Raw genomic sequence first — 11180 nt, 5'->3', positions numbered from 1 at the left:
ATTCTCATTCCCAAATTATATTTTGCCAAGTAAATATGAGTTTTATTCTCATTCCTTAAACACTCAAGTAAACACACCATTAATTTATATTCTCTCACTCGTAAAACTTTCAATACATGTATATTTATATTTACATAGTTAAATGAAATAATGTAAACAAATTTAAAATAAAGCATACATGATGAATTTTTAAGATGATCTTATAGATAAATGTGATAGACACATTTCAAATAAATTGAGTAGAGATAATTTTTTTCTCCTTTCACAAATTGTCAATAAAGTAAATATCTCTTAAATATTAATGAAAATAAAAGTTTAAAATTTGCTCCATAGATTTAATTTAAAATTATCTCAATAATTATATGATTGTATATATTACCAATTGTACTACAACTAATTATAATAATAGGATTGTTAAAAAATGAAAAAAAAAATAGGAGAAGGGATGATGACTATCAATGTTAACCCACTGAAATAATGACATGTGACCACACGGCACTGACAAGTGGCCATACAACTTTGTTATTGGATATTAATACATAATAGTTATGCTACAGTCATCATGCACACTTTCTAATGTGGCATTATTCTGGACTGATACATGTCCATACGTATTTGGTTACCTCTACAAAACTGGTTAATAACAATCCACTTGCTGCGTTATCTCTTATCTCATGCTACACATCACACAACCGATTAAAAATGGCATGATAAAGGCAGCAGGTGCAACACCCAATATTTTTAATTAACGTGTAGAAGTTAATAAAATGAAAATAATTATCGTATTAATTAATTATAAGTATATAAAACCCAATTAATTCGTGGAAACAAACGACGATTTTAATCTTATCTTATGGGTTTGTTGTTGTTGTGGTGTGATCACCTTGTTGATCATCACTTGTTGGAAACGTCAACCATTCATCAGGAGCTGTGTTTTGTTGATCATCACTTGCATCCACAGCAAATTTTCCTTCACCCAGTTTCAAATTATCCTGGCACCCAAACACCCTTGAATGTGGGTACTTGGAGTAATTTTCAACATTGTTAATCTTGCCATCCAATGTTTTCAGAAACCCCAGCCACCAATTATAAGCAGCAGCTTGGCTTTGACCCCACTCAAATTCTAGGCTTTCCATGGCAGCTGCTGCTGTTGCTGAAGGTGCTGCCGGTATTGTAGGTGCTGTAGTTGACCAAATAGGCTCGGGAATTGGCATTGCCTCAGTTAGTGAGTAGTAACAACACTGTGCTGATGACGATGTTGTCGCCGATGCTGATGTTGTTGTTGCTGCTGCTGCTGCTGCTGTTCTTGTTGATGATCTATGAAGCTGCAAGGCTTGAACAATCTCTCTTCTAGCTTCGGCCATGTTAATAACAGAGTCTTGGAGCATTCTTCTAGTTTGAGACCTCCTTCTCATTGGCTTTGATCCCCTTGAATCGTTTCCTTTGGAACCCATTTGGACTATAAATTGCGAGGAAAATAACAAAAGGGGACTCAAATGGGCCAAAAGAAAAGATTGAGATTTCTTAAATGTCAAGTGTTAAAGAAAGAGATGAGTCAGAGGAAGTAACACATGTAAGCTGACACGTGGTGGTGCTAAAGGACACATCAAATGTTTATCCCCCTTATTTTTAAGCAAAAAGTCACGGTAAAAAATAAAGTCCACGTCCACCGCTGGGTAGCTCTGTTAATTTGCTGCGTCTGGCCGGCCTTAAAGCCTCCTGATGAGAGGAGTGATCGTTATGATGATGCTACAGACACAGCCACTCTTTTGAAAGCAAATTTAAGGGAAAACAGAGAGGTTACTTCAATATTTGGTGTTTGATTTTTTCGAGGTCCAGCGGTATCTGGGATATTGCAAGCATATCTCGAACAGTGGCAATGTTGAGCATTTAGTCCTCGTCTGTTGCCTTAATTATAAATTGATTTGATGTGGGGGGAAGGACGACATCTCAACCCAACGGACTAGTCTATTCAGTGAACAGATTTATATTATTGATAGTTTCATCATTTCATTCATAATTTTTTCGTATTAAATCGCACAACTCAGTAATTTTCTTGCTTACAGCGAACCACTACTAACGATGAGACACCTGGGCTGGACTCTTTCATGGTTTCATCTGATAAACTTAAGTTATTTTTCCATATTTCAATTATTAAGATTTAGGACATCTTGATATCCGATCTAAAACATAGGACTTTATAATATACTACTCCTTTCAATTGGCCAATTTGTTTGGAGAAAGAAAAATGGAAAACTAACTTTATATCTTCTTAAAAGAGTCTGAAGATTTTGGCAACTTCTTGATAACTATCTAAAATAATGACAGAATCACAATAATTTTATACAACCTAATTGCATAAAATTATTATCAACTTACATAATTAAAAATAATAATTTTTATCATTTTTTAACTAATTTTTTTAGGCCACATTAGTTTGTACACATTAATTTATACAAAACTGTTTGTGGATCTACTATCATTGCATTTGATGAAATAAAAATCTCGTTAATTGATCTTAGAGTTGTGATATTTAATCTCCCATTATATCTTATCAGCCCTGACTAATCACTTCTATACTAATACATATGTTATACTTATGTAAAATGATTTAAAAGGGTAAAGAGCTTTTAAGTACACCCATATGATAATTTCTATTAATATCTAATGTAATTAATCTAATTTCTTAAACCTTAATTTCTTTAAAAAATTTTAAATTATTATTTCTTCTCAAATATTGTATATTCTACTTTTGTAATCATGGAAAAAAAATCAATTTATAGTACTCAATAAAGGATGATGAAGAAGTATCAAATCTTTTTCTATGGTTATGGTAATAATGGATAAAACTCTTAAAAAGAAAGAGAGAGAATATAGTGATGTTGAGAGTTTTTTTTTTCAATAGATTTTATAAGTTTTATATGGCGGATGATTGGAAAAAGGATAAAAATTATACTAACGTAAATCTGGGATTAAATCTGATATGTTGAGAGATAAAGATTAGCTTAAAATTTTTAATGGAATTAACCGAATAGAGGCTGATTAGATATAATAAAGGGACTAACTATTACTGCTCGTAATCTTATTTGGTAGTCTACTTGTCTTATTTTGGGTCAAACTTCATGGTGCTTCCTGAGTTGGAGTTTCTTCGTGAGGTCCAAATTCAGCTCTGCTAAAAAAGTTGAGCTTGGACTGGGACAAATGAGTAATGACCCTCAACAGTCAACCCAAATTTCAACAATTGGGCCGGATCCAAATCCAAAATTTCACCAAGTCAAAAGTATCAAATTCAAATCTTCCAACAATCTTAATCGGTTTGTTTAATTGATACTAACTAGAGAACAAGAAGCATTCAACGAATAATAATAATGAATAAGAAACTCTTTGACTGTTAAACCTCAGTCAAGTGCTAAACCAGGAAAAATACCTAATTAAGATTTCATGATTAATTGGAAAGGACACTTGTTTATCTGTCAAAGATTCGATTTTATCCATGCCAGTCAACTAACTGAAGAAAACAATACATATAATGAAATTAAATTAACTATAAATCCTATAGCTCTAGGTTCCACTTGTACAAAGTGGTGGACAAGTGCCAATTTAGTATTGCTCGTCAAGATCTCCTTGTGTTCTTCAAAGCTCTGAACCACGTTATGGGAATGTCATTTTTAGTACATTCAATAGTTTAATTTGCACCAAGATCATACAATAATAAACAATTATGCAACAATACGATCACCATATCCAATGGTCGGTCACTGGTCTGATCTTGAATACTTTGTATACATAGTCGTGAAGTATATTCTACAGAAAAGTGCAAAGATTCCTCACATATAGTTAATACAAAGTACATTACAATACGACTGACTAATTTTCTGAATCATGCTTAGCTGCCCCAACAAGCTGCCGCATATCTGCTTGGCTGGCCGGTGCCCGATGGTTAATCTTTTATGGCTTTTCAACTGAAATGCAAGTTTTATGAACGACTTAAGAGTCTATCCAAACCCCAAGCAAGCTAACCGATCGGCTGGACACTATATATGTGATTTATTTAAAATCTTTTGTAATACTTAAAAATTATTTTACAATATTATAAACCACCATGAAAATGATTATCTATGTAAATATGGCCATGGAGATATATTCGCACAAAATGTTTTATGCATACTTTTGTATGGACATTCCACTGTAGAAAGAACATTTGAGTGTGTGCATGAATAGTGGAGCACACCACAGTTGAGGTTCTTACAACTCATGCTTAGGTAATGTTTTGGTCTTGACAGCTGCTCAACGTTGAATTTCTCAAGTTTTATTGAGCTGTAAGTAAGCTCATTGTCGCCACCTGTTCAAAGTCTCTCTAATTTCTACAATGCAAGCCAGCTGCCAGAGAGAGACACAGAAAGAAATTAAGCTAGGTCGATTTCTAGGGAAGCTTTTCAGCTTATCTTATCAAGACAAGTACTGGCTAGCTACCTACTTGTTTGGTTTCTGAAGCATCGATCACGTGCCCTCCTCAAACCACTAACAATTCTTTAATGTTCCTCACTTTCAAGAAGGATCGTAGTAGTGGTAGACATTTCCTTCCGAAGACATTTTTAGTCAAGGTATATGGCTTTTAATGGGAAGAAAAGGTTTGTAGTGAAGGAGACGCAAGGTTTGAGTTATGTTAGGTATTGTATTTAAATTTATTTCAATTATTTTTAAGACGATGTATTATTGATTGGTTTGATCTTCAATAAAAAAATTATCATCCTCTTCAGAAAATAGATAAAATATTGTGAAAAAGCAATCACTAATTTTTTTTTAGGGATTCTTTCATCACCTCTACAACTTATTGGGAGTTTTTATTTTGTCAAAAACAGATGAAAATGACCAAAAAAAAAACTATCTTTAATCAATTAATGAGTAGTTAATAAGAAATGACTTCATTGGTACAAGTCAAATCTGTCAAAAAGATTTTAGTCTCTTTAGTGTACGTGGGGAAGGAGAGAATCACGCAAGTCTACGGGAATAGTAGATTTAATTTGTCGGAGAAGGAAAAGAGAGCAAATGGTCCGAGTTTTCTTTAACTAACACTAAAATCAAAGAGTGTTCTTTTTTTCCTCATATAATTAAAGAGTATTCTTAAACTAGCATAAGTTTATTAATGAGAAAAAGGCCACATCGCAAGGCAAATGCAAATGCTGCTGCAAAATCTACAGTTCATACTATCGGGCCTCGGCTTTAGCAGTTTTTGTTTATAAATCTTTTAAGGGTAATTTTTAAAAATCTCTCCTGAAGTTTTGGCTTGTTACAAATAGATGGCGAGAATTTATTTATTTATAAAAAACTCCCTACCATCAGTTAACTTTAATATTGACCGTTAGTTGACTGTGCAAAGACAATATTACCCTTAATAACGATTTGTAGACGGAAATAACTAAAAAAAATTTAAAATTGTTGGTTATTTTATCCTCTTTAAATTATTGATATTTTCTTAAAATTCCTACAAGAAAGATAAAATTAAAAAATTCTCTTTAAATTATTAATATTTTCTTAAAGTTCCTATAAAAAAGATAAAATTAAAAACTTGAAAATGAAATAGTTATAATCTTTACCTATGATATTGTAAATCTTTAGAATTGACAAGGATAAAATTGTCAAAAAATAGGATTTGTATTTTTCGCGCCAACAATTTTAATTTTTTTTTAGTTATTTCTGTCTACAAACTGTTGTTAAGGGTAATATTGTCTTTGCACAGTCAACTAACGGTCAATGTTAAAGTTAACTGACGATAAGAGATTTTTACAAATAAATAAATTCTCGCCATCTACTTGCAACAAACCAAAACCTCAGGGAAAATTTTTAAAAATTACCCATTCTTTTAAACATTCATGGCTGGCTTACATAAATCTTCTCTTCAAGTCCCTTTTCAAGAACCCATTTGTCGGGATTCATGCAATGGGGTCAACTCTACAGCTCCTATTTGTCCCCAAAAATGCATTTTTTATGTACCATCATCTACTACATAATGCATTAGTGCCCCAACCTAATGCCCGGAGGCCAGAGCTCTAGAGATTTGATCGATCAACTTGTTCCTTCAGTTAATTCATCTCTCCTCTTTCTTTGGAATAATCCCTATATATAATTAAACATTTTTTTTAAAAAAAAAAAAAAAAGAGAAGTCATAGCTAGTGCACCTAGTATTTCAAGTGGATGCTATTTAAAACAAAATCTAAGACTCACGCACCATGAGCCAACATGAGCCAACTGATTAATTATTAATCTCTGTTTCATAAGCATTGATTAATTAAAAAAATGTAGAAAAAAAATGAAGGTTATTCTAAAACATAAATTTTATCTGACTACTTCGACCAAACGCACAAGAATAAGCCCCAGCTTGGTAGGTGTGAAATTGAAAAAAAATTGATATACTTGTAATTTAGATTTAACTTAAACGAGTTTTCCCTGATTATATATGATAATGATATATGAAAAGCACCAAAGCCGTCCTCGTTGACACGACATACTGATTTTAATTTAATTCGTTCACATTCATGAATATAAAATGTAACGTTTAAAGTTGTCCATTCCATTGACAAATCAATCACACACCTCCAAGAAATTATACACAAGAACCGGTCTTCATTCATAACCTTGGAAATTGAACAAAAGTATCCCCACGAAAATAAAAATAAATTACTTGTTACAAGCCAACACAATTTCTTGATGTGGTGACACCACCATCTACAACAAGATTGTGTCCACTTACATATCTAGATTCATCACTAGCAAGATACAGAGCAGCCTCAGCAATATCTTTCGACCTAAGTGTCGTCCCTTTCAAATTCCCAAGCCCACTCACGAACTCTTCCATTTTTCTGACTTCTTTTTGACTGGGAATCCCAAAGTTCATGCACTCATCTTCTTCTTCGCCATCACCACTATTTCTCCATGCATTAACAAGCATTGACGTTGCCACCCCAAACGGAGAGATACAATTAACCCTAATCCCATATCGGCCAAGCTCACAAGCAGCATTCTTTGTCAGCCCCACAATGGCATGTTTCGAAGCCGTGTAAGCGTGGGGGCCTAGTCCCCCCATGACCCCGGCGACGCTGGCCGTGGAGATGATGCAACCACCTCCTCTGTTAATCATCACACGTGCGGCGTGCTTGATTCCTAGAGCCATCCCCTTAACGTTCACACGCATGACATTGTCAAATTCATCGGCGTCAAAGTCAATAATGCTCTTGTGCTTACGTTGATTCCCAAGAACCCCGGCATTGTTGTAGAGAATGTCGAGACGTCCGTATCGAGAAACCGTCGAGTTGATTAAGTTCTCGATGTCTTCTTCTAGGCTAACGTCACAGTGAACAAAGGTGACAGGCGCCGGAGCTAACGTGCTAGCAAGAACTGAGCCAAGTGTGTCTTCGACGTCGGCTATCACGACTTTGGCGCCGTGCCGGGCAAATAATCTCACCGCAGCCTCGCCAATGCCTCTGGCACCGCCCGTTATTATAGCAACTTTCCCCTCCAGCCTGTAAATTAATTAAATAGCAACAAATTAGCAAACAGTTAAATAAATTAATTAATTAAATGCAACATTTCTTATAAATAGCAACAAATTAGCAAACAATTAAATTAATTAATTAATTAAATGCAACATTTCTTATAGAAGCTACCTTCTGTGAGAAGGAGGAGCGTCATCCCAAGCCAAGACATGAATGCCTTGGAGATTCGTCTCAGGCATCACTTGAGCAGGCATGATTTTATGAAGATTAAATAGAGAGAAAGAGAGAGAGGGAGAGGGAAAGAGAAGACAGAGAAAGGAAGCACTTAACAAAGAACTGCTTTTGGTTAGAAGAATGAATGTATTTATAGGCATAGGAATTAATATATATATTTAATGTTTACCGGTTACGTGAATGGGCTGTTCCCTATTTAAAGGTAACTTCCTTAGAAATGTCCCTCACACAAAAGCCTCGCTTGCCCCTCAAGGACAGGACCTTGTTTCCTCATCTTCCTAGCTATACACCAAAACTTGTTTTAATCATAAATACTTTTCATACACAACTTATTTGACCAAACTAACCTCTGCCTCCATGGTTTCAACTTCAACTTTCAAACAATCACTATATATATTATTTGTAATATGTTGATCGTCTACAGTGACAGATTTGATCCGATTAAATAAATGTTATAAAGTTAATATCTTGGCGTGGCTCCTTTTTTAATTAATTAGAAAGCTCAAATGTCTTTGAATCAATAATATGTTTCTCACTTGGTTACAGAGAAGGAAATCAGGATTTTTCAGCCAATTGAATATTTTTGGGGTTAATTTAGGTCTGACAAAGTCCTTTTTTCTTTCTTTTCTTTTCTTTTTTTCAAAGTAATAACATATATTACAAGAGTTAAAAATGACCAACAATACGTCGTATTATAGGCTAAATACAAAGCCATATTTGACTTAAAAATTATAAATTAGGATAATACTTGAGACTTAAACTTAAGATTTACTATGCATGTCTTCTTTAAAAATGGTTATATTTTCAACCCGTAAATTGTGCGAACTCAACTCACCACACCTTTAAAAAATTAATAACAAATAATTCACATTTTTTTAACTATTTCAAATTAATAATAAATTTGAATAACTAACCAATTAAATCCTCATTACTATGATTATTAATTTTCAATTACATTGACCAAAAACTAACTAAATGTAGTTGCCAGATCATATTAGCTATGAAACTTATGTTATTATTTATCTCATGAAATTTATTAACAATGAGTAGGATCTAATCGATTAATTATTTAAACTTTTTGCCTATTTTAATTTTAAAAAAATAATGTTAATTTTTTATAAATACCTTTTTAGGATTTACAAAAACTGTAGCATGGAAATTCTTTTCATTAAAGATTTATCATGTGACTAAGGTTCAAATTTCAGACCTCTTATTTTTTACATAAGAGATTTTACCATTTCAATCAGATGAACAAACATTTTTTTTTTTTTGGTTAAAGCCAATAATCTAATAATAATATTTTTTTTTTTGTGAATCTTATTAAGACGAGGGAAAAGGTATAAAAGGAGTGTAATTCAAATAATTCTAAGAGGTCATTCATCTTAGGGCCAGCTTCAAATTTTGGTGGGTGATAAAATAAGTTATGTACGAATGAAAGAAATTGATGATAAAAGAAGTAGTTTAGTGTTTGGTAAATTAGAATATTACAGTAGTAGTAAATTTGAAAATATAATACATATATTTGGTAGATATGGGAGCAAATTTTGGTTCGAATCAACTAAATCGAACTTCGAGCCAATCGGGTTGAGAAAAAAAATCATTTGAACACAATCCAAGCTTATAATTCCATCCAATTTGATCAGAACTAAGTTTGAATCCAATTGGATCGAATCAAAAACTCAAATTAAGTTTTGATCATATTTGATGCTCTTATCTATAAGCAAGCGTTGGAGAGAATTTTTCGCAACTCGATTAACTAGGGAGGGGGGTGTGGACTTTTTGTGTGTGTGGGTGTGTCTTTTGATTTTGTTATTTTTTAAAATCCAATCGGACTGTCAAATTGGATTAGGCTTGATCTGATCCGAATAGAACCCGATTGGATTCACACAAAAAAAAAAAAAAACCATGCAATTGGGTTTGTCCTTAAATCAGCATCCGACCCATACTCAGAATTTTTGAGTCAAGTCGGGTCAAATCAGTCGAGTTAGATTTTTGCCCATCCTTATTGGTAAATTTGATTATAAAATGTTATTTTATTATATAACAACAAAAATAGATGGTAAGTTTAAATTGTCTTTTATTTGTATATTAGGGGTTATGGAAAATAAAATATAATGTTCTTTTTATTAAAATATTAAGGTTATAACTTATAATATAAGAATTTAAAAAAGATGTTGTGACTTATTCAATAACCTGCTTATAAAAAGTAACCCACACTTATTTTAAAACGCTATTATTAGAATGGAGAAATTTATTAAACAAGTAGCTTTTAAAAAAATTACCAAATATTATTTTTTTTCAAAACTTATGAATAAGTTGCTTATGGTATTTCAACCTTAATCTCAAACGAAGTCTTACAATATTGTTCTTTTCAAACATACGTGACTACGAATTTCTGATTGGATTCCCTACATTAGTGGTGATATGGTTGAAGCCTAAATTTGAATAATAATATATGAGGTGAAATATTAAAGATCCTCAACGGAATTGATCTAGTCACTAAACCATAGCTAAACATGTTAAACACAAATGCTAATGAGTATTGGCCGGCTAACCAAATCACAAACTTCAGCTACAGTCTAGTTGAGCGAAACACAAAGGCTAGAAAATAAAGAACCGCATGAGGCTGATTATGGTTTATCCAAGATGAAATTATTCATTGATCCACTAGCTATGGCCAGTCAGTATTTGAACGGCCGACAAAGATTTAGCTTCAGTTTTATTATTATTATTATTATTTAAACTGCGTTGCATGTGCATTATGCATGATACGCAATTTTGTTTCCTTTTTTTTTTTTTTTTTTTGGGCTGGGTAGAGATTAGACGGACCACAAGTAGATCCTTACGGCTTTAATAAAAGATTTGATCAAATCCAAGGTATATAATTTATCTGAAATTTAGTGTCAAGATCCTTCATCAGATTATCCCACATGGTCTTGCCAGACCTCTGTTTAAATATTGTGACGATTTAATTAATTAGTCAAATTGACGGTCCTCGTATCCATTGATGTTAAGTACATAAATTCTATATGCTTTTAATAAAGAGTAGTGCTAATCCCAAATTTTTATCCTAAAAAATTATCCCAAATAATATGTCATTAATTGAGTGGTTGATAATTTTTTATAAGATCCAAGTGAATTAATTGCATTATTTCACCAGCCAATTGATAAATGACACATCATTTGAGATAACTTTTTAGGATAAAAAATTTGGGATGTGTAGCATTACTCTTTAATAAATACAGACAGTTATTGATGCCATGGTCATGGCTTGAATTTGAAATAAGAATGAAAAATACAGGAACACCTATCCGGATTTTTATTTATCAAAGGCGGTTAACAGAATTTGCAAAATAAAAGGGAATAAATTTTTATTAAGTGCCATGTTTAAATTTAATTATTCTAATCCATAATGGCATGAGAATAATTTTAAATTGTTATAACATATGTGAG

General features: G+C 32.6%; 1 protein-coding gene across 1 annotated transcript; it reads right to left on the bottom strand.

The window, feature by feature from the left end:
• Positions 1-6543: 6543 nt before the first annotated feature.
• LOC18039359 (short-chain dehydrogenase reductase 2a) lies at positions 6544-7790 on the bottom strand. The gene is made up of 2 exons (XM_006429453.2): positions 7665-7790; positions 6544-7520 (listed from the first exon to the last, which is right to left on the bottom strand). The coding sequence occupies exons 1-2, from the start codon at positions 7745-7747 to the stop codon at positions 6686-6688; spliced, it is 918 nt and encodes a 305-aa protein (XP_006429516.1). The 5' UTR covers positions 7748-7790; the 3' UTR covers positions 6544-6685.
• Positions 7791-11180: the final 3390 nt, after the last annotated feature.

Source organism: Citrus clementina, unplaced genomic scaffold (assembly GCF_000493195.1).
Source record: "Citrus clementina cultivar Clemenules unplaced genomic scaffold, Citrus_clementina_v1.0 scaffold_6, whole genome shotgun sequence".
In the NCBI taxonomy this organism is placed as follows: domain Eukaryota; kingdom Viridiplantae; phylum Streptophyta; class Magnoliopsida; order Sapindales; family Rutaceae; genus Citrus; species Citrus x clementina.
Note: the sequence above shows the minus strand (reverse complement) of the source record. Positions and strands in the feature narration are given on the sequence as shown.

Bases quoted from the DNA above. Each gene is read 5' to 3' on its own strand.
- LOC18039359 (XM_006429453.2), bottom strand. From the start codon at position 7,747: ATGCCTGCTCAAGTGATGCCTGAGACGAATCTCCAAGGCATTCATGTC. The intron at 7,521-7,664 runs GTAGCTTCTATA...ATTAATTTACAG, and splicing joins GCTCCTCCTTCTCACAGAAG to GCTGGAGGGGAAAGTTGCTA.